The sequence below is a fragment of the Anomaloglossus baeobatrachus genome, chromosome 9, assembly GCF_048569485.1.
Source record: "Anomaloglossus baeobatrachus isolate aAnoBae1 chromosome 9, aAnoBae1.hap1, whole genome shotgun sequence".
Taxonomy (NCBI): domain Eukaryota; kingdom Metazoa; phylum Chordata; class Amphibia; order Anura; family Aromobatidae; genus Anomaloglossus; species Anomaloglossus baeobatrachus.
Genome location: NC_134361.1, coordinates 233,077,353 through 233,100,329, shown reverse-complemented (window position 1 = coordinate 233,100,329; position 22,977 = coordinate 233,077,353). Strand labels below are relative to the sequence as shown.

Genomic DNA, 22,977 nt, shown 5'->3' with positions numbered 1-22,977 from the left:
CCAGCAACCAGTCAGGGAGGATCTCACCTTGGCACTGCCTCAGTCCAGGCTACTGGAGATGGCAGAGTCAGCCTGCTGTGCCTGGTCACACCGGTGCAGAGTGTGTATCAACTCAGACCCTGCAAGAGGGACTGAGGAAGTTTTCATCTGCCCTGTGCTCTGGAAAAATCGGTGCCTGTGAGAACCGTCGTCCAGTTAGATGCAGCCCAGGATCCAGCGTCGCAGGAGGGGGTACGTGGAGGCGACACTCCGTGTTCCCGCCTGTTGATGGTGTTGGGAGATCGGTCCCTAAGGGAAACCGTCGCCCTCTAAAAATAAAAAACATTGAAGAGATGTGCCTCCTACAGACACTAAGCTAAAACTGAAGTAGCCGTGCCCGGCCAGGGGGGTGTATACTGCAGAGGAGGAGCTAATGTCTTTTGAATCTACTTAGTGTCCTCCTATGGATAGGCAGCATAACACCCATGGTCCTGTGTCCCCCAATGAGGCGTCAGAAATGTAGAATCCCGTTCAGAGGCGTGAAGAACCCTCCACGTGTCGTACAATTCTTCTGACAGGAGACACTAGGACAGCGCATGGGATTGGGTGGTTTTCTTTGAACACTAGGATTTGTCTATATTAGGGATAGGGACGATATTGAAATCTCCACAGATTAGAAGGGATCCTTGTTTTATTTTGTCTAGTTTAGTCATGAGGTCTCTAATAAAAGTGATTTGTCCTGAGTTGGGTGAGTCTATAGATGTGATTGTATACACCTTATTGTTAATATTGCACATCAATATCACATATGTGCCCTCATCGTCTAGAACGCTATCTATAAGCTGAAACGCTATGGTGTCCTTTGTTGCAATGGCTACGCCTCTCTTTTTCACTGCGTGCGAGATATAAATGTGGGGGTAATTTTTGTGTTGTAATCTATGGGCGTCCTCGCAGTTTAGGTGAGTTTCTTGAACACATAATATGTCCGCTTTAAGCGCCTGGGCCTCTTTCCATACTAGTGATCTTTTAAAAAGGGACTGTTCAGACCTTTTACATTAATACTAGAAATCTGAAATACCATCAGTTAAAATAGTACAAAACCAATATGTCACCAAATACAGGGTAACAATAAGGGAAACAAAGGGGTTAAAGTTACGAACAGTAACTACGACAGGTACAACTTGTACGATTCAGAGTCCGGTTCTACGTGAACCAACTGGATATTCGTCCCTATCCAGTATTAAAAGGGGGGAGAGAATAGAAAAAAGAAACGTTATTCTCGAGTCCCTCCAACCTGCCAACAAAACAAAGGGTGGCAGCAAAGTGTTCTGCATAGACAGAGAAGGAAGCACATGGTTACTTGTGTGATAGTTATGTCCATTCTTTGTTAAGCGTCGGGGGTCTTTTCTTTAGTGGGGAGCTGGTGTCGTCATCCACAGATGTCAGGGACCAGTCCTGGAGCAGGGTCATGACCTCTCCAGGGGACACAAGGACGTGTGTGACTCCATTTTTTGTCTTGACCGGATATCCCCATTTGTAGATGATGTTGTTGTCCCTCAGGATCTTGGTTGCGGATGAGAACTCTCGCCTCCTGTTCAGGGTATCCGCAGACAGGTCAGTGAACACCAGGATGCTCCGGAATCTCTCTGGAAGCTCTTGTTTGGCTGCTGCCGCTTTGGTTACTGCTTCTGTGAGGTGGTAGAAGTGCAGCCTGGCGATCACGTCCTGTGGTGCGGAGCTGGGGACAGACTTTGGTTTAGGGATCCGGTGCGCCCTGTCAATCAGGTCCCGTAGTTCGGCTGATGGCACTAGAGCTGTGAAAAAGTCCGCTAGGAACTCCTTCAATGCGACGCTAGTTACGGTCGAAGGAATCCCTCTGAAGCGCAGATGTTTGTTTGTCAACAGTGTGAGGGGGAAAGAGAGACAAGGAGGGGGGGAGACAAGGAGGGGGGGGGAGACAAGGAGGGGGGGGAGACAAGGAGGGGGGGGGAGAGACAAGGAGGGGGGGGGGAGAGACAAGAAGAAGGAGGGGAGACAAGAAGAAGGAGGGTAGACAAGAAGAAGGAGGGGAGACAAGAAGAAGGTGGGGAGACAGAGAAGAAGGAGGGGAGACAAGAAGAAGGAGGGGAGACAGAAGAAGGAGGGGAGACAAGAAGAAGGAGGGGAGACCAGAAGAAGGAGGGGAGACAAGAAGAAGGAGGGGAGACAAGAAGAAGGAGGGGAGACAAGAAGAAGGAGGGGAGACAAGAAGAAGGAGGGGAAGACAAGAAGAAGGAGGGGAAGACAAGAAGAAGGAGGGGAAGACAAGAAGAAGGAGGGGAAGACAAGGAGGGGGGGAGACAAGGAGGGGGAGGGGGGAGACAAGAAGAAGGAGGGGAAGACAAGAAGAAGGAGGGGAAGACAAGAAGAAGGAGGGGAAGACAAGAAGAAGGAGGGGAAGACAAGAAGAAGGAGGGGAAGACAAGAAGAAGGAGGGGAAGACAAGAAGAAGGAGGGGAAGACAAGAAGAAGGAGGGGAAGACAAGAAGAAGGAGGGGAAGACAAGAAGAAGGAGGGGAAGACAAGAAGAAGGAGGGGAAGACAAGAAGAAGGAGGGGAAGACAAGAAGAAGGAGGGGAAGACAAGAAGAAGGAGGGGAAGACAAGAAGAAGGAGGGGAAGACAAGAAGAAGGAGGGGAAGACAAGAAGAAGGAGGGGAAGACAAGAAGAAGGAGGGGGAAGACAAGAAGAAGGAGGGGAAGACAAGAAGAAGGAGGGGAAGACAAGAAGAAGGAGGGGAAGACAAGAAGAAGGAGGGGAAGACAAGAAGAAGGAGGGGAAGACAAGAAGAAGGAGGGGAAGACAAGAAGAAGGAGGGGAAGACAAGAAGAAGGAGGGGAAGACAAGAAGAAGGAGGGGAAGACAAGAAGAAGGAGGGGAAGACAAGAAGAAGGAGGGGAAGACAAGAAGAAGGAGGGGAAGACAAGAAGAAGGAGGGGAAGACAAGAAGAAGGAGGGGGAAGACAAGGAGGGGGGGAGACAAGGAGGGGGAGGGGGGAGGGAGACAAGAAGAAGGAGGGGAAGACAAGAAGAAGGAGGGGAAGACAAGAAGAAGGAGGGGAAGACAAGAAGAAGGAGGGGAAGACAAGAAGAAGGAGGGGAAGACAAGAAGAAGGAGGGGAAGACAAGAAGAAGGAGGGGAAGACAAGAAGAAGGAGGGGAAGACAAGAAGAAGGAGGGGAAGACAAGAAGAAGGAGGGGAAGACAAGGAGGGGGGGGGGGAGACAAGAAGAAGGAGGGGAAGACAAGAAGAAGGAGGGGAGGACAAGAAGAAGGAGGGGAAGACAAGAAGAAGGAGGGGAAGACAAGAAGAAGGAGGGGAAGACAAGAAGAAGGAGGGGAAGACAAGAAGAAGGAGGGGAAGACAAGAAGAAGGAGGGGAAGACAAGAAGAAGGAGGGGAGACAAGAAGAAGGAGGGGAGACAAGAAGAAGGAGGGGGAGACAAGAAGAAGGAGGGGAGACAAGAAGAAGGAGGGGAGACAAGAAGAAGGAGGGGAGACAAGAAGAAGGAGGGGAGACAAGAAGAAGGAGGGGAGACAAGAAGAAGGAGGGGAGACAAGAAGAAGGAGGGGAGACAAGAAGAAGGAGGGGAGACAAGAAGAAGGAGGGGAGACAAGAAGAAGAGGGGAGACAAGAAGAAGGAGGGGAGACGACAAGAAGAAGGAGGGGAGACGACAAGAAGAAGGAGGGGAGACGACAAGAAGAAGGAGGGGAGACAAGAAGAAGAAGGAGGGGAGACAAGAAGAAGAAGGAGGGGAGACAAGAAGAAGAAGGAGGGGAGACAAGAAGAAGAAGAAGGAGGGGAGACAAGAAGAAGAAGAAGGAGGGGAGACAAGAAGAAGAAGAAGGAGGGGAGACAAGAAGAAGAAGAAGGAGGGGAGACAAGAAGAAGAAGAAGGAGGGGAGACAAGAAGAAGAAGAAGGAGGGGAGACAAGAAGAAGAAGAAGGAGGGGAGACAAGAAGAAGAAGGAGGGGAGACAAGAAGAAGAAGGAGGGGAGACAAGAAGGAGGGGAGACAAGAAGAAGAAGGAGGGGAGACAAGAAGAAGAAGGAGGGGAGACAAGAAGAAGAAGGAGGGGAGACAAGAAGAAGAAGGAGGGGAGACAAGAAGAAGAAGGAGGGGAGACAAGAAGAAGAAGGAGGGGAAAACAAGAAGAAGAAGAAGGAGGGGAAGACAAGAAGAAGAAGAAGGAGGGGAAGACAAGAAGAAGGAGGGGAAGACAAGAAGAAGGAGGGGAAGACAAGAAGAAGAAGAAGGAGGGGAAGACAAGAAGAAGGAGGGGAAGACAAGAAGAAGGAGGGGAAGACAAGAAGAAGGAGGGGAAGACAAGAAGAAGGAGGGGAAGACAAGAAGAAGGAGGGGAAGACAAGAAGAAGGAGGGGAAGACAAGAAGAAGGAGGGGAAGACAAGAAGAAGGAGGGGAAGACAAGAAGAAGGAGGGCAAGACAAGAAGAAGGAGGGGAAGACAAGGAGGGGGGGGAGACAAGGAGGGGAAGACAAGGAGGGGGGGAGACAAGGAGGGGGAGGGGGGAGACAAGGAGGGGGAGGGGGGAGACAAGGAGGGGGGGGGACAAGGAGGGGGGGGGGAGACAAGAAGAAGGAGGGGAGACAAGAAGAAGGAGGGGAGACAAGAAGAAGGAGGGGAGACAAGAAGAAGGAGGGGAGACAAGAAGAAGGAGGGGAGACAAGAAGAAGGAGGGGAGACAAGAAGAAGGAGGGGAGACAAGAAGAAGGAGGGGAAGACAAGAAGAAGGAGGGGAAGACAAGAAGAAGGAGGGGAAGACAAGAAGAAGGAGGGGAAGACAAGAAGAAGGAGGGGAAGACAAGAAGAAGGAGGGGAAGACAAGAAGAAGGAGGGGAAGACAAGAAGAAGAAGGAGGGGAGACAAGAAGAAGAAGGAGGGGAGACAAGAAGAAGAAGGAGGGGAGACAAGAAGAAGAAGGAGGGGAGACAAGAAGAAGAAGGAGGGGAGACAAGAAGAAGAAGAAGGAGGGGAGACAAGAAGAAGAAGAAGGAGGGGAGACAAGAAGAAGAAGAAGGAGGGGAGACAAGAAGAAGAAGAAGGAGGGGAGACAAGAAGAAGAAGGAGGGGAGACAAGAAGAAGAAGGAGGGGAGACAAGAAGAAGAAGAAGGAGGGGAGACAAGAAGAAGAAGAAGAAGGAGGGGAGACAAGAAGAAGAAGAAGAAGGAGGGGAGACAAGAAGAAGAAGAAGAAGGAGGGGAGACAAGAAGAAGAAGAAGGAGGGGAGACAAGAAGAAGAAGAAGGAGGGGAGACAAGAAGAAGAAGGAGGGGAGACAAGAAGAAGAAGGAGGGGAGACAAGAAGAAGAAGGAGGGGAGACAAGAAGAAGGAGGGGAGACAAGAAGAAGCAGGGGAGACAAGAAGAAGCAGGGAAGACAAGAAGAAGGAGGGGAAGACAAGAAGAAGGAGGGGAAGACAAGAAGAAGGAGGGGAAGACAAGAAGAAGGAGGGGAAGACAAGAAGAAGGAGGGGAAGACAAGAAGAAGGAGGGGAAGACAAGAAGAAGGAGGGGAAGACAAGAAGGAGGGGAAGACAAGAAGAAGAAGGAGGGGAGACAAGAAGAAGAAGGAGGGGAGACAAGAAGAAGAAGGAGGGGAGACAAGAAGAAGGAGGGGAGACAAGAAGAAGAAGGAGGGGAGACAAGAAGAAGAAGGAGGGGAGACAAGAAGGAGGGGAGACAAGAAGGAGGGGAGAGTTTATCTTCCTGTGCGCATTTGTAAACATTAATCTGGCTTTTTTATGTTGGTTTTGGAGTAATGGCTTCTTCTTGGTACTGTGGCCTTTTAGCCCATGTTGATACAGTAATCATTTCACTTTGGATAATGACAATCTTAACCAGCTTCCGCCAGCATCTTCACAAGGTCTTTTGCTTTTGTTCTTGGCTTGATATGCACGTCTGACCAGGGCACGTTCATCTCTGGTACACAGAGCCCGTCTCCTCCCACCATCGTCAATGATGTGGTGCATAATGTGTGTTAAAGGGGTTGTCTGCAGTCACTCTGTGTGGATTTAGACTGGACAACCACTTTAATCCATTTACAAGTAAAGCCGCTGACTTACCATGAGGTTCCCATGGGTTTCCCATGTGGGGGCTTCTTCTTTGCAAAGATCTTCGAAATGCTTGCGGTATTTCCCCATCAATTCCTCCTGTTGCAGCATATCCATACAGTCGTTAAATTCTTTCTAAAGTGACAGGAGAGAATATACACCGGTGAAGATCTGCATGAGCGGAATAGGATGGTCAGCTGGATGCCTGCTCAGATAGACATGAGTTGGCATCGGTAAGGCGCTGGAAGACATGGCAACTTATATCCTGGGAGAACAAAGAAGGGAATTTTGTTTACTTACCGTAAATTCCTTTTCTTCTAGCTCTAATTGGGAGACCCAGACAATTGGGGTGTATAGGCTATGCCTCCGGAGGCCGCAAAAAGTATTACACTTAAAAGTGTTAAGCCCCTCCCCTTCTGCCTATACACCCCCCGTGCTCCCACGGGCTCCTCAGTTTTGGTGCAAAAGCAAGAAGGAGGAAAAGATTATAAACTGGTGTAAAGTAGATTCAATCCGAAGGAATATCGGAGAACTGAAACCAAACAACATGAACAACATGTGTACACAAAAAAACAGGGGCGGGTGCTGGGTCTCCCAATTAGAGCTAGAAGAAAAGGAATTTACGGTAAGTAAACAAAATTCCCTTCTTCTTTGTCGCTCTATTGGGAGACCCAGACAATTGGGATGTCCAAAAGCAATCCCTGGGTGGGTAAAATAATACCTCGTAAGAGAGCCGTAAAACGGCCTCTTCCTACAGGTGGGCAACCGCCGCCTGAAGGACTCGTCTACCTAGGCTGGCATCCGCCGAAGCATAGGTATGCACCTGATAGTGTTTCGTGAAAGTGTGCAGGCTCGACCAGGTAGCCGCCTGACACACCTGCTGACCCGTAGCCTGGTGCCTCAAAGCCCAGGACGCGCCCCCGGCTCTGGTAGAATGGGCCTAGAGCCCTGAGGGAACCGGCAGCCCGGTAAGCTTCGAGAATTGGTTCCTTGATCCACCGGGCCAGGGTTGATTTGGAAGCCTGTGACCCTTTACGCTGGCCAGCGACAAGGACAAAGAGTGCATCCGAGCGGCGCAGGGGCGCCGTACGAGAAATGTAGAGCCTGAGTGCTCTCACCAGATCTAACCAGTGCAAATCCTTTTCACATTGGTGAACTGGATGATGACAAAGAAGGGAATTTTGTTACTTACCGTAAATTCCTTTTCTTCTAGCTCCTATTGGGAGACCCAGACGATTGGGTGTATAGCTACTGCCTCCGGAGGCCACACAAAGCATTACACTAAAAAGTGTAAGGCCCCTCCCCTTCTGGCTATACACCCCCAGTGGGATCACTGGCTCACCAGTTTTAGTGCAAAAGCAAGAAGGAGGAAAGCCAATAACTTGGTTAAACAAATTCACTCCGAGTAACATCGGAGAACTGAAAAACCGTTCAACATGAACAACATGTGTACCCGAAAAAACCCAAAAATCCCGAAGGACAACAGGGCGGGTGCTGGGTCTCCCAATAGGAGCTAGAAGAAAAGGAATTTACGGTAAGTAACAAAATTCCCTTCTTCTTCGGCGCTCCATTGGGAGACCCAGACGATTGGGACGTCCAAAAGCTGTCCCTGGGTGGGTAAAGAAATACCTTATGTTAGAGCTGCGAAGACAGCCCTCCCCTACGGGGAGGCAACTGCCGCCTGCAGGACTCTTCTACCTAGGCTGGCGTCCGCCGAAGCATAGGTATGCACCTGATAATGTTTGGTGAAAGTGTGCAGACTCGACCAGGTAGCTGCCTGGCACACCTGTTGAGCCGTAGCCTGGTGTCGCAATGCCCAGGACGCACCCACGGCTCTGGTAGAATGGGCCTTCAGCCCTGATGGAACCGGAAGCCCAGCAGAACGGTAGGCTTCAAGAATTGGTTCTTTGATCCATCGAGCCAGGGTGGCTTTGGAAGCCTGCGACCCTTTGCGCTTACCAGCGACAAGGACAAAGAGTGCATCGGAGCGGCGCAGGGGCGCCGTGCGGGAAATGTAGATTCTGAGTGCTCTCACCAGATCTAACAAATGTAAATTCTTCTCATACCGATGAACTGCATGAGGACAAAAAGAAGGCAAAGAGATATCCTGATTAAGATGAAAAGAGGATACCACCTTCGGGAGAAACTCCTGAATGGGGCGCAGCACTACCTTGTCCTGGTGGAAGACCAGGAAAGGAGCCTTGGATGACAGCGCTGCTAGCTCAGACACTCTCCGAAGAGATGTGATCGCTACCAGAAAAGCCACTTTCTGTGATAGTCTAGAAAGTGAAACCTCCCTCAGAGGCTCGAAGGGCGGCTTCTGGAGGGCAACTAGTACCCTGTTCAGATCCCATGGATCTAACGGCCGCTTGTACGGGGGGACAATATGACAAACCCCCTGCAGGAACGTGCGCACCTTAGGAAGTCATGGTAGACGCTTTTGAAAAAAGACGGATAGCGCCGAGACTTGCCCTTTAAGGGAGCCGAGCGACAAACCTTTTTCTAACCCAGATTGCAGGAAAGAAAGAAAGGTAGGCAATGCAAAAGGCCAGGGAGACACTCCCTGAGCAGAGCCCCAGGATAAGAATATCCTCCACGTTCTGTGGTAGATCTTAGCGGACGTGGGCTTCCTAGCCTGTCTCATGGTGGCAACGACCCCTTGGGATAATCCTGAAGACCCTAGGATCCAGGACTGAATGGCCACACAGTCAGGTTCAGGGCCGCAGAATTCCGATGGAAAAACGGCCCTTGGGACAGTAAGTCTGGTCGGTCTGGTAGTGCCGACGGTTGGCCGACCGTGAGATGCCACAGATCCGGATACCACGCCCTCCTTGGCCAGTCTGGGGCGACGAGTATGACGCGGCTGCAGTCGGATCTGATCTTGCGTAGCACTCTGGGCAAGAGTGCCAGAGGTGGAAACACATAAGGGAGCCGGAACTGCGACCAATCTTGCACTAAGGCGTCTGCCGCCAGAGTTCTGTGATCGCGAGACCGTGCTATGAAGGTTGGGACCTTGTTGTTGTGCCTGGACGCCATTAGGTCGACGTCCGGCCTTCCCCAGCGGCTACAGATTTCCTGAAACACGTCCGGGTGAAGGGACCATTCCCCTGCGTCCATGCCCTGGCGGCTGAGGAAGTCTGCTTCCCAGTTTTCTACGCCGGGGATGTGAACTGCGGATACGGTGGAGGCCGTGGCTTCCACCCACGTCAGAATCCGCCGGACTTCCTGGAAGGCTTGCCGACTGCGTGTCCCTCCTTGGTGATTGATGTATGCCACCGCTGTGGAGTTGTCCGACTGAATTCGGATCTGCTTTCCTTCCAGCCACTGCTGGCAGGCTAGTAGGGCAAGATACACTGCTCTGATTTCCAGAACATGGATCTGAAGGGTGGACTCCTGCTGAGTCCACGTACCCTGAGCCCTGTGGTGGAGAAAAACTGCTCCCCACCCTGACAGACTCGCGTCTGTCGTGACTACCGTCCAAGACGGTGGTAGGAAGGATCTTCCCTGTGATAATGAGGTGGGAAGAAGCCACCATTGCAGAGAGTCCTTCTGCGAACAGGATACTTTCCTGTTCAGGGATGTTGACTTCCCGTCCCATTGGCGGAGAATGTCCCAATAAGAGGACGCAGATGAAACTGCGCAAACGGAACCGCCTCCATTGCCGCCACCATCTTCCCGAGGAAGTGCATGAGGCGTCTTAAGGAGTGCGACTGACCTTGACGGAGAGTCTGCACCCCAGTCTGTAGTGACCGCTGCTTGTCCAGCGGAAGCTTCACTAGCGCTGAGAGGGTATGAAACTCCATGCCAAGATACGTTAGTGATTGGGTCGGTGACAGGTTTGACTTTGAGAAGTCGATGATCCACCCGAACGTCTGGAGAGTCTCCAGCGCAACATTCAGGCTGAGTTGGCATGCCTCTTGAGAGGGTGCCTTGACAAGTAGATCGTCCAAGTAAGGGATCACAGAGTGTCCCTGTGAGTGCAAGACTGCTACCTGAAGCTGACTCCTCCGCTGGGGGAGCTGAGGGAGAAAGATCCAACATTCCATTGATGGACGCTATAGGATCATTCCTTATGGCGTCACCATCCGGTGTATCCGGATTGAGAGCGTTGTCAGGATCAAAGTCCTGATGAGCTACGTGTGCCTCATCATACAGAGAGCCTCCTGGGACCCCCCCCGGAGCACCGATTTTATTCCCAATGAGGGTGGCCAGGGAGCAATGATCCAGATTGCCCATGGCCTGTCCGGACTGCAAGTCTCTATCCCATTGCAACTCCATCCCTGTCCTTGGACAGGGTTGACAGGTGGTTCCTTTGGCCACGTCTAGTATAGACCCCGGCTGACTAAGTGCTCCAGGGGAGCATTGCACACAATGGGGTTCAGTGCCGTGGAACAGTATCACATGCAGTAAAAACAGCATCGAAAGCCTGTGTTGCTTATATGCTGCTGCCGACTAGCCATCTAGGACATAGAGCCAAGAATGGCGACCGTACAATGCAATGTATAGCATACAAGCATAAAGTACAATGAACACTGCAGCACATGCAATACAAGCAGCATAGAAAGCCTGTGCCTTGGCACCCCTGCTTTTCTGCTGCTGTAGACTAGCCATCTAGGGGAATATAGCCCAGAATATCGACCATACAGTGCAATGTATAGCATACAAGCATAGGTACAAATGAACACTGCAACCCCTGCAATACAAGCAGCATAGAAAAAACCTGTGCCTCAGCACCCCTGCTTTTCTGCTGCTGTAGTCTAGTCATTCTAGGCGAAAATAGCCCAGACTAGCGACCGTACAGTGCAGTGTATAGCATACAAGCATAAATACACATGAACACTTCAGTACATGCAATAGAAGCAGCATAGAAAGCCTGTGCCTTAGCACCCCTGCTTTCCTGCTGCTGATGTGTCGCCATCTAAGAGGGCATATAGCCAAAAATAGCGACCTATGCAGTGTAAGCATAAAAATACAAATGGACAACTGCGGTTGCCGCTTACCGCCCGCCTATAAGCGGGTGTGTGGTCGCCCTAGTCCTGTGCCTGGTTGCCCAGAGTCCGATCTCTCAGCTCGGACTGCAGGAATGGCTGCCGGCGTCCTTCTCCAGCTCGTGTAAGTACAGCTGAAAAGCTTAGGGTGCCCATACGGCTGTAAATGCCGGAGCAACCGACACGCCGATAGCCTCATAGACAGATTTCAACCAGAGTCCATCTGTCTGGCATCTTTAAGTGAAGTCCCATCTCCACTGCAACTATAGCTCTAGCCGCAAGCCTGGAGATTGGAGAGAAGGGAATTTTGTTACTTACCGTAAATTCCTTTTCTTCTAGCTCCTATTGGGAGACCCAGACGATTGGGTGTATAGCTACTGCCTCCGGAGGCCACACAAAGCATTACACTAAAAAGTGTAAGGCCCCTCCCCTTCTGGCTATACACCCCCAGTGGGATCACTGGCTCACCAGTTTTAGTGCAAAAGCAAGAAGGAGGAAAGCCAATAACTGGTTTAAACAAATTCACTCCGAAGAAACATCGGAGAACTGAAAACCATTCAACATGAACAACATGTGGACCCGAAAAACCAACCAAAAATCCCGAAGGACAACAGGGCGGGTGCTGGGTCTCCCAATAGGAGCTAGAAGAAAAGGAATTTACGGTAAGTAACAAAATTCCCTTCTTCGTCGCTCCATTGGGAGACCCAGACGATTGGGACGTCCAAAAGCTGTCCCTGGGTGGGTAACAAAATACCTCATGTTAGAGCTGCAAGACAGCCCTCCTCTATGAGGAGGCCACTGCCGCCTGCAGGACTCTTCTACCTAGGCTGGCGTCCGCCGAAGCATAGGTATGCACCTGATAATGTTTGGTGAAAGTGTGCAAACTCGACCAGGTAGCTGCCTGGTACACTCGTTGAGCCGAAGCCTGGTGTCGTAATGCCCAGGACGCACCCACGGCTCTGGTTGACTGGGCCTTCAGCCCTGAAGGAACCGGAAGCCCCGCAGAACGGTAGGCTTCCAGAATTGGTTCTTTGATCCATCGAGCCAGGGTGGCTTTAGAAGCCTGCGACCCCTTGCGTTGGCCAGCGACAAGGACAAAGAGTGCATCAGAGCGGCGCAGGGGCGCCGTGCGGGAAATGTAGATTCTGAGTGCTCTCATCAGATCTAACAAATGTAAATCCTTTTCATACCGGTGAACCGGATGAGGACAAAAGGAAGGTAAGGAGATATCCTGATTAATATGAAACGAGGATACTACCTTATGGAGAAACTCCTGAATGGGGCGCAGCACTACCTTGTCCTGGTGGACCACCAGGAAGGGAGCCTTGGATGACAGCGCTGCTAGCTCAGACACTCTCCGAAGAGACGTGATCGCTACCAGAAAGGCCACTTTCTGTGATAGTCGAGAGAGTGAAACATACGTCAGAGACTCGAAAGGCGGCTTCTGGAGAGCAACTAGTACCCTGTTCAGATCCCATGGATCTAACGGCCGCTCGTACGGGGGGACAATATGACAAACCCCCTGCAGGAACGTGCGTACCTGCGGACGTCGTGCTAGACGCTTCTGAAAAAACACCAATAGCGCCGAGACTTAAGGGAGCCGAGCGACAAGCCCTTTTCCAACCCAGATTGCAGGAAGGAAAGAAAAGTAGGCAATGCCAATGGCCAGGGGGACACTCCTTGTACAGAGCACCAGTAAAAGAAAATCTTCCACTTCCGTGGTAGATCTTAGCAGACGTGGGCTTCATAGCCTGTCTCATGGTGGCAACGACCCCTAGGGATAATCCTGAGGACACTAGGATCTAGGACGCAATGGCCACACAGTAGGTTCAGGGCCGTAGAATTCAGATGGAAAAACGGCCCTTAGGACAGTAAGTCTGGCCGGTCTGGTAGTGCCCACGGTTGACTGACCGTGAGATGCCTGTCGCCAGAGCTCTTTGATCGTCATGAAAACCGGGACCTTGCCGTTGTGCCGATTTGTGAAACCCGTCCGGGTGCAGAGACCATTCTCCTGCGTCCACGCCCTGGTGACTGAGGAAGTCTGCTTCCCAGTTTTCTACGCTCGGGATGTGAACTGCGGATATGGTGTATGCTCTGTCTTCCACCCCTAGCAGAATCCGGCGGACTTCCTGGGAGGCTCGCCGACTGCGTAGTCCGCCTTGGTGGTTGATGTATGCCACCGCTGTGGATTGTCCGACTGAATTCGGATCTGTTTGCCTTCCAGCCACTGCAGGAAGTCTTGCAGGGCAATATACACTGCCCAGAGCTCCAGACAATTGATCTGAAGAGTGGACTCCTCTGAAGAGAGTCCTTGATCGTCTGAGAAAAGGGGAACGTTCCTGTGTAGGGACATCGACTTCCCCTCCCATTAGCGAAGAATGTTCTATTGAAGTGGACGCAGATGAAACTGCGTGAAAGGGACTGCCTCTGGATGAGGTGTCTCCTTGAAGGAGAGACTGCACCCCCGTCTGTAGTGACCGCTGTTTGTCCAGTGGAAGCTTCACCATCGCTGAGAGAGTGTGAAACCCCAAGCTAAGATATGCCAGCGATTGGGTTTAACTTTGAAAAGTTGAGGACCCACCCGAAACTCTGGGAAGTCTCCAGCGCCATGTTCAGGCTGTGTTGGCATGCCTCTTAAAAGAGTGCCTTGACAAGTAGATGGTCTAAGTAAGGGATCACAGGGTGACCCTGAGAGTGCGGGAGTGGTCCCACTGCTGCCATGAACTTGGTGAAAACCCGTGGTGCTGTCGCCAGACCGAAGGGTAGGGCTACGAACCGAAGATGCTCGTCTTCAATAACGAATCGTAGCAAACGCCGGTGCTCTGGAGCAATCGGCACGTGGAGATAAGCATCCTGATGTCTATTGATGCTAGGAAATCTCCTTGAGACATTGAGGCAATGCCGGAGCGGAGGGATTCCATCCGGAACCGCCTGGTTTTCACGTGCTTGTTGAGCAGTTTAAGGTCTAGAATGGAACGGAAGGAGTCGTCCTATTTTGTCACCCCGACCAGAACGGAGTAAAAAGAGTCTCTTGTTCCTGAGGAGGAACCGGGATTACGACTCCTACTGCCTGCGGAAGAGCCTCGGCTCGGCCGGTGAGGAAGTTTTTGCGACAAACTGTCTCTCACCCACCGGCCATTGACCTGTGGCAGTTAAATGTCGCTAAAGCGGGGGAGTCTGCCACCGACCGCGGATGCGGAGAGAGAGGGCTGAAAGTCATGAGGAAAACCGCCTCGGTAGCGGTTCCTCCGGCTGCCTTCTCCGGGCGTGATTGAGCCCGCCAGGAACCTGCGCCCCTCTGAGCCTTTTGAGTCCTGTTGGACGAGGGCAATTGGGACGTGCCCGAGCCTGGGAAGGACCGAAACCTCGACTGTCCCTTCTCCTGATGGGTCTTGTTTGATAGCTGGGGTAAGGAAGAATCCGTACCCTTGGACAGTTGAATGATTTAATCCAACCGCTCACGAAACAGTGTGTCACCAGATAAAGGCAATCTGGTTAAGCACTTTTGTGGAAGCAGCATCTGCTCCAATCCCTTAACACTAGGAGCGTAACAACACGGAGTTGGCGGACGCCACTGACGTACGGCTCGTAGAGTCCAGGACAGCATAAACAGCTTGAGTCGCAATGCCGACATTGCGAGGTGAAGGACGCTACTGCGGCCAAGATGTACATGTGACCGCGTCCCTCTGCGCAATACTAGCTGAAATAGCTTGGAGTGCCTCTATGGCTGCGAATGCCGGGGCAACCGACCCGCCGATAGCTTCATAGACAGATTGCAACCAGAGGGCTATCTGTCTGTCAATGGCATCTTTAAGTGAAGTCCCATCTTCCACTGCAACTATAGATCTAGCCGCAAGCCTGGAGATTGGGGGATCCACCCTTGGAGCGCTTGAGCACGTCAGGGGGGAAGAGACAACGCGTATCCTCAATACGGTTGGAGAAACGCTTATCGGGATAAGCGTGGTGTTCCTGGACTGCTTCTCTGGAGTCAGAGTGACCAGAAAAGTACTCAATATACGCTTGAGATACCGAAATAGGGATTTCTTCTGCTGTGAAGCTGACCCCTCCACTGGAGGAGTTGAGGGAGAAATACCCAACCTTCCATTGATGGACGCTATAAGATTATTCACTATAGCGTCACCATCCGGTGTATCCGGATTGAGAGCGGTCTCAGGATCAGAGTCCTGAACAGCTACGTCTGCATCATCATACAGAGAGTACTGTGATGAAGTCGAGGGCCGTTCTCAGGGAGCTCGCTTAGGCCGTCTGGGACTGTCGTCCGTTTCAGAGCCTGCACCCTGGGACGCATGGGACCCTCCTGGAGCCATGATTTGTTTTGAAATCAGGGTGGCCAGGGGCATTGTATCAACATTGCCCAAGGTCTGTCTGGACTGCAAAGTCTGTAAGATGTTAGTCATAGTCACAGACAATATATCAGCGGAAACTGCAACTCCGTCCCTGTCCCTGGACAGGGATCACAGGTGGTTCTTTTGGCCACCTGTAGCGGAGACCCCCGTTGAGTAATTGCACACACTGGGGGTCCTGGAACAGTATCGCATGCAGTACAAGCAGCATAGAAAGCCATGCCCTTTTTTTTTTTTTTTGCTGTTGCTGTCTAGCCATCTAGGAGCATTAGCCAAGAATAGCGACCGTACAGTGCAATGTATAGCATACAAGCGTGAAGTACAATAAACACTTCAGCACATGCAGTACAAGGAGCATAGAAAGCCTGTGCCTTGGCACCTTTGCTTTTCTGCTGCCGTTGTCTAGTTATTCATGAGCATTAGCCAAGAAAAGCGACATACAGTGAATGTATAGCATACAAGCATGAAAATAACCACTGCAGCACATGCAATCCAAGCAGCATTGAAAGCTTGTGCCTTAGCACCCTTGCTTTTCTGCTGCTGTTGTCTAGTCATCAAGGAGCATTAGCCAAGAATAGCGACATGCAGTGAATGTACAAGCATGAAAATAAACTCTGCAGTACATGCAATCCAAGCAGCATTGAAAGCTTGTGCCTTAGCACCATTGCTGTTTGCTGCCGCTGTCTAGCCATCTAGGCGGGTAGACAGCCAAGAATAGCCCTTACAGTGCAATGTAAAGCATACAAGCATAAAGGACACATGACACTGCAGCACATGCAAGACAAGCAGCATATAGAGTCTGTGCTTTAGCACCCCTGATCTTTTGCTGCTGTTTCTAGGTCTGCATCCTGAATAGCGACCGTACAAACGTACAACAGGACACTTCGGCATTAGTGGGTCAGCACTTTAGTTGCCGCTTACCGCCCGCACAAAAGCGGGTGTGTGGCGCCGAAATCCTGTGGTAGCTCAGCGCTTGTCTCAGTTTTCCCGCTCTGCGTGCCGGAATGGCTGCCGGCGTCCAGAGGAGAGGGGCGGGCCGAGGGCGTGCCCGAGACAAGAGCGGGAACCCGGCGCCCACTGTGTCTAGTGAAGGGGGCTGGAGAATGCAAATAAGGCTCCAGCCCTCGGCGCTGCTATAGAGCAGCGTCTCTCCCTTTCCCTGAGTGACAGGGTGGGGGCGGGAACGAAGCGGCGCTAGGCCGCAAAACCCGGGGACTAAAGTTAGAAGCGCCGCGGTCGGCGCGTCCCCGGCGCACTACAAGTCGCAGCTGCGCCGCCGCTCCAGGGGCGGTCAGCGCGGCGGTCCCCACACGTAAAGTCCCCCAGTAATCTGCAGGGACTATAAGCCCAGCGCACAGCGCTACAGTCCCCGGCGCACTAGCACACCCAGCAAGCCTGGAGTGTGCGTGGCCTGCCATACGGGGACACAGAGTACCTGAAAGTTGCAGGGCCTTGTCCCTGAACGGCACTCCCGCTCCACATCCAGCAGGTTCTATGGGTCTGTGGATGGAGCCCGGCCTCAGGGCTTGGTGGCCGGAAAGATCCCACTTCCTCAGAGCCCCTCAGGGGGATGGGGAAGGAAAACAGCATGTGGGCTCCAGCCTCCGTACCAGCAATAGGTACCTCAACCTTACAAACCGCAAGTGGGGTGAGAAGGGAGCATGCTGGGGGCCCTAGTATGGGCCCTCTTTTCTTCCATCCGATATAGTCAGCAGCTACTGCTGACTAAACAGTGGAGCTTATGCATGGATGTGTGCCTCCTTCGCACAAAGCTTGAAAACTGGTGAGCCAGTGATCCCACTGGGGGTGTATAGCCAGAAGGGGAGGGGCCTTACACTTTTTAGTGTAATGCTTTGTGTGGCCTCCGGAGGCAGTAGCTATACACCCAATCGTCTGGGTCTCCCAATGGAGCGACGAAGAAATCCACCTTTGGACCCTGGGTCCCGCGCTTGACCACGTCAGGGGGAAAAGGATAACGTGTATCCTTAATACGTTTGTCCCACAGTGTCCAGTGAGAGGGCTGGAGCATGTAAATAAGGCTCCAGCCCTCGGCGCTGCTGATTGTACAGCGTCTCTCCCCTACCCTGATTGACAGGGTGGGGGCGGGAACGAAGCGGAGCTAGGCCGCAAAAGCCGGGGACTGGATTTATAAGCGCCGCCGCCGTAAAAGCGCGGTCGGCGCTAAGTCCCCGGCGCACTACAAGTCCCAGCCGCGCCGCCGCTCCCGGAGCGTCCGGCGCGGTAGTTCCCCATACATAAAGTCACTCAGCTAGGCTGCAGTGACTGTAACCCTTTACTGTCCCCGGCGCACTAGCACACCCAGCAAGTCTGGAGTGTGCTGTGCCTGTGTGTACGGGGACACAGAGTACCTGAATGGTGCAGGGCCATGTCCCTGAACGGTACCCAGCTCCGTATCCAGCAGGTTCAATGGGTCTGTGGATGGAGCCCGGCCTCAGGGCTTTGGGGCCGGTAAGATCCCACTTCCTCAGAGCCCCTCAGGGGGATGTGGAAGGAAAGAAGGGAATTTTGTTACTTACCGTAAATTCCTTTTCTTCTAGCTCCTATTGGGAGACCCAGACGATTGGGTGTACAGCACTGCCTCCGGAGGCCACACAAAGCATTACACTAAAAAGTGTAAGGCCCCTCCCCTTCTGGCTATACACCCCCAGTGGGATCACTGGCTCACCAGTTTTAGTGCAAAAGCAAGAAGGAGGAAAGCCAAGAACTGGTTTAAACAAATTCACTCCGAAGTAACGTCGGAGAACTGAAAACCGTTCAACATGAACAACATGTGTACCCGAAAAACAACCAAAAATCCCGAAGGACAACAGGGCGGGTGCTGGGTCTCCCAATAGGAGCTAGAAGAAAAGGAATTTACGGTAAGTAACAAAGAAGGGAATTTTGTTACTTACCGTAAATTCCTTTTCTTCTAGCTCTTATTGGGAGACCCAGACGATTGGGGTATAGCTACTGCCCTCCGGAGGCCACACAAAGCACTACACTAAAAAGTGCAAGGCCCCTCCCCCTCTGGCTATACCCCCCCGTGGTATCACGGGTTCTCCAGTTTTAGTGCCAAAGCAAGAAGGAGGAAGCCAATAACTGGTTTAAACAAATTAACTCCGAATAACGTCGGAGAACTGAAAAACCGTTCAACATGAACAACATGTGTACCCGCAAACAACCAAGAAATCCCGAAGGACAACAGGGCGGGTGCTGGGTCTCCCAATAAGAGCTAGAAGAAAAGGAATTTACGGTAAGTAACAAAATTCCCTTCTTCTTCAGCGCTCTATTGGGAGACCCAGACGATTGGGACGTCCAAAAGCTGTCCCTGGGTGGGTAAAGAGATACCTCATGTTAGAGCTGCAAAACAGCCCTCCCCTACGGGGATGTCACTGCCGCCTGCAGGACTCTTCTACCTAAGCTGGCATCCGCCGAAGCATAGGTATGCACCTGATAATGTTTGGTGAAAGTGTGCAGACTCGACCAGGTAGCTGCCTGGCACACCTGTTGAGCCGAAGCCTGGTGTCGTAGCGCCCAGGACGCACTCACGGCTCTGGTTGAATGGGCTTTCAGCCCTGAAAGAACCGGAAGCCCTGCAAAACGGTAGGCTTCCAGAATTGGTTCTTTGATCCATCGAGCCAGGGTGGCTTTAGAAGCCTGCAACCTCTTGCGCGTACCAGCGACAAGGGCATCGGAACGGCGTACGGGCGCCGTGCGGGAAATGTAGATTCTGAGTGCTCTCACCAGATCTAGCAAACGTAAATCATTCTCATACCGGTGAACCGGATGAGTGCAAAAGGACGGTAAGGAGATATCCTGATTAAGATGAAACGAGGATACTACCTTAGGGAGAAACTCCGGAATGATGCGCAGCACTACCTTGTCCTGGTGAAACACCAGGAAGGGAGCCTTGGATGACAGAGCTGCCAGCTCAGACACTCGCCGAAGCGATGTGATCGCAACGAGAAACGCCACCTTCTGTGACAGGCGAGAAAAGGAAACTTCCTTCAGAGGCTCGAAAGGCGGCTTCTGGAGAGCAACTAGAACCCTGTTCAGATCCCATGGATCCAACGGCCGCTTGTACGGGGGTACGATATGACAAACCCCCTGCGGGAACGTGCGCACCTTAGAAAGACGTGCTAGACGCTTCTGAAAAAACACGGATAGTGCTGAGACTTGCCCTTTGAGGGAGTCTAGCGACAAGCCCTTTTCTAACTCCTATTGTAGGAAGGAAAGAAAGATAGGCAATGCAAATGGCCAGGGAGACACTCCCTGAGTAGAGCACCAGATTAAGAAAACCTTCCACGTTCTGTGGTAGATCTTAGCAGACGTGGGCTTCCTAGCCTGTCTCATGGTGGCAACGACCCCTTGGGATAATCCTGAAGACGCTAGGATCCAGGACACACAAGCCACACAGTCAGGTTCAGGGCCGCAGAATTCCGATGGAGAAAACGGCCCTTGAGACAGTAAGTCTGGTCGGTCTGGTAGTGACCCCGGTCGGCCGACCGTGAGACGCCACAGATCCGGGTACCACGATCTCCTCGGCCAGTCTGGTGCGACGAGTATGACGCGGCTGCAATCGGATCTGATTTTTGCGCAGTACTCTGGGCAAGAGTGCCAGAGGTGGAAACACATATGTGAGCCGGAACTGCGACCAATCTTGCACTAAGGCGTCTGCCGCCAGAGCTCTGTGATCGCGCGATCGTGCCATAACTGCCGGGACCTTGTTGGTGTGCCGAGACGCCATTAGGTCGACGTCCGACCCCCCCCAGCGGCAACAGATTTCCTGAAACACGTCCGGGTGAAGGGACCATTCCCCCGCGTCCATGCCCTGGCGACTGAGGAAGTCTGCTTCCCAGTTTTCTACGCCCGGGATGTGAACTGCGGATATGGTGGATGCTGTGTCCTCCACCCACATGAGGATTCGCCGGACTTCCTGGAAGGCTGCTGACTGCGTGTCCCTCCTTGGTGGTTGATGTATGCCACCGCTGTGGAGATGTCCGACTGGATTCGGATCTGCTCCCTTCTAGCCACTTTTGGAAAGCTAATAGGGTAAGATACCCTGCCCCGATTTCCAGAACATCGATCTGAAGGGTGGACTCCTGCTGAGTCCACGTCCCCTGAGCCATGTGGCGGAGACAAACTACTCCCCACCCTGACAGACTCGTATCTGTCGTGACCACTGCCCAGGATGGGGGCTATGGCAATGAGGTGGGAATAAGCCCCTATTGCAGAGAGTCCTCGGCCGTCAGGGAAAGGGAGACTTCCCGTCCAGGGAGGTTGACTGCCCATCCCATTGGCGGAGAATGTCCCATTGCCGTTGGCGCAGATGAAACTGCGCAAAGAGAACTGCCTCGATGGCTGCCACCATCTTCCTTAGGAAGTGCATGAGGCGCCTTAAGGGGTGCGACTGGCCTTGAAGGAGAGACTGCACCTCTGTCCGCAGTGAACGCTGCTGGTTCAGCGGAAGCTTCACTATGGCTGATAGAGTATGAAACTCCATGCCGAGATACGTTAGTGATTGAGTCGGAGACAGATTTGACCTTGCCAAATTGATGATCCACCCGAAAGTCTGGAGAGTCTCCAGCGTAACATTCAGGCTGCGTTGGCATGCCTCGAGAGAGGTTGCTTTGACGAGTAGATCGTCCAAGTACGGAATCACCGGGTGTCCGTGAGAGTGCAAGACTGCTACCACTACTGCCATGACCTTGGTGCCCACCCGTGGGGCTGTCCCAGACTGAATGGCAGAGCTACGAACAGAAGATGTTCGTCTCCTATCACAAAACGTAGAAAACGTTGGTGCTCCGTAGCAATTGGCACGTGGAGATAGGCATCTTTGATGTCTGTTGAGGCAAGGAAGTCTCCTCGAGACATTGAGGCAATGACGGATCGGAGGGATCCCATCCGGAACCGCCTGGCGTTCGCATGCTCGTTGAGCAGTTTCAGAACCAGAACAGGACGGAAGGAACCGTCCATTTTTGGAGCCACAAAGAGATTGGAGTACAAACCCTCGCCCTCGTTCCTGAGGGGGGACAGGGATCACCACTCCTTCTGCTCTTAGAGCGTCCACCGCCTGCAGCAGGGCATCTGCTCGGTGGAGAGGTGGGGCCGTTCTGAAGAATGGAGTCGGAGGACGAGAACAGAACACTGTCCTGTGCACGTGAGCACAATGTCCGTCACCCACCGGTCTGTGACCTGTGGCAGCTAAATGTCGCCAAAGGCGGGGGAGTCTGCCATCAACCGCGGATGCGGAGAGAGAGAGAGAGAGCTGAGAGTCCTGAGGAGACCGCCTTGGTAGCGGTTCCTCCGACTGCCTTCCTTGGGCGAGATTGAGCCCGGCCGGAATCTGAGCCCGTCTGAGGTTTTGTAGCCCTTTTGCACGAGGACAATTGGGACCTGCCGGAGCTTGGGAAGGACCGAAACCTCGACTGTACTTTTAGGACAGCATTAACAGGGTAAGTCGCAGTGCAGACATTGCGGGGTTACGGACGCCTCTGCGGTACAGATGTCCCTGCTCAAGGTCAGCTGCGCAAGAACAGCAGAAAAGGTTAGGTTGCCAATACGGCTGTGGATGCCGGAGCAACCGACACGCCGATAGCCTCCTAGACAGATTTCCACCAGAGTCCATCTGTCTGTGAATGGCATCTTGAAGTGAAGCCCCATCTCCAGTGCAACTATGGCTCTATATGCAAGCCTGGAGATTGGAGAATCCACCTTTGGACCCTGGGTCCAGCGCTGACCACGTCAGGGGAAAAAAGGAATAACATGTATCCTAAAAACGTTTGGAGAAGACGCTTATCTGGTAAGCGTGGTGTTCCTGGACTGCTTCTCTGAAGTCAGCGTGGCCAGAAAAATACTCAATATCTGCGTGAGACACTGAAAAGGAACTTCTCCTGTTCGTCTCCTATCTCCACTGGGGGAGCTGAGGGAGAAAGATCCAACCTTCCATTGATGGACGGTATAGGATCATTCCGTATGGCGTTACCACCCGGTGTATCCGGATTGAGAGCGATGTCAGTAACAAAGCCCTGAAGAGCTGCCTTTTGTTCAAGTAGATTGCCCATGGGTGCAAGTCTCTATATTATGACTACTCCGTCCCTGTCCATGGACAGGGTTGACAGGAGGTTTCTTTGGCCACAACTAGTAGAGCCCCGGCAGACGAAGTGCTAGAGACCCCGGCAGACGACGTGCTACAGGGGAGCATGCACACAATGGGACGGTGTCATGAACAGCATCCCATGTAGTAAAAACAGCACTGAAATCTGTGTTGCTTTTTTGCCGCTGCCGACTAGCTATCTAGAAGTATATAGCCAAGATTGGTGACCGTACATTGCAATGTATAGCATACAGGCATAAAGTACAAATGACCACTGCAGCACAAGCAATACAAGCAGCATAGAAGCCTGTGCCCTGGCACCCCTGCTCTTCTGCTGCTGTATACTAGTCATCTAGGGGAATATAGCCCAGAAGAGTGACCCTACAGTGCAATGTATAGCATACAAGCACAAGTACAAATGAACACTGCAGCACATG

The 22,977-nt window shown here is 52.3% G+C and overlaps 1 protein-coding gene across 1 annotated transcript in view; it reads right to left on the bottom strand.

Annotated features, from left to right (window-relative positions):
• NUP188 (nucleoporin 188) overlaps nt 1-22,977 on the bottom strand; it is a 292,457-nt gene that overhangs the window by 241,619 nt on the left and 27,861 nt on the right. Inside the window, exon 8 of the mRNA XM_075324769.1 lies at nt 6,105-6,227. Coding sequence (XP_075180884.1) covers nt 6,105-6,227 — 123 coding nt within the window. The remainder of the gene's footprint in view (nt 1-6,104; nt 6,228-22,977) is intronic.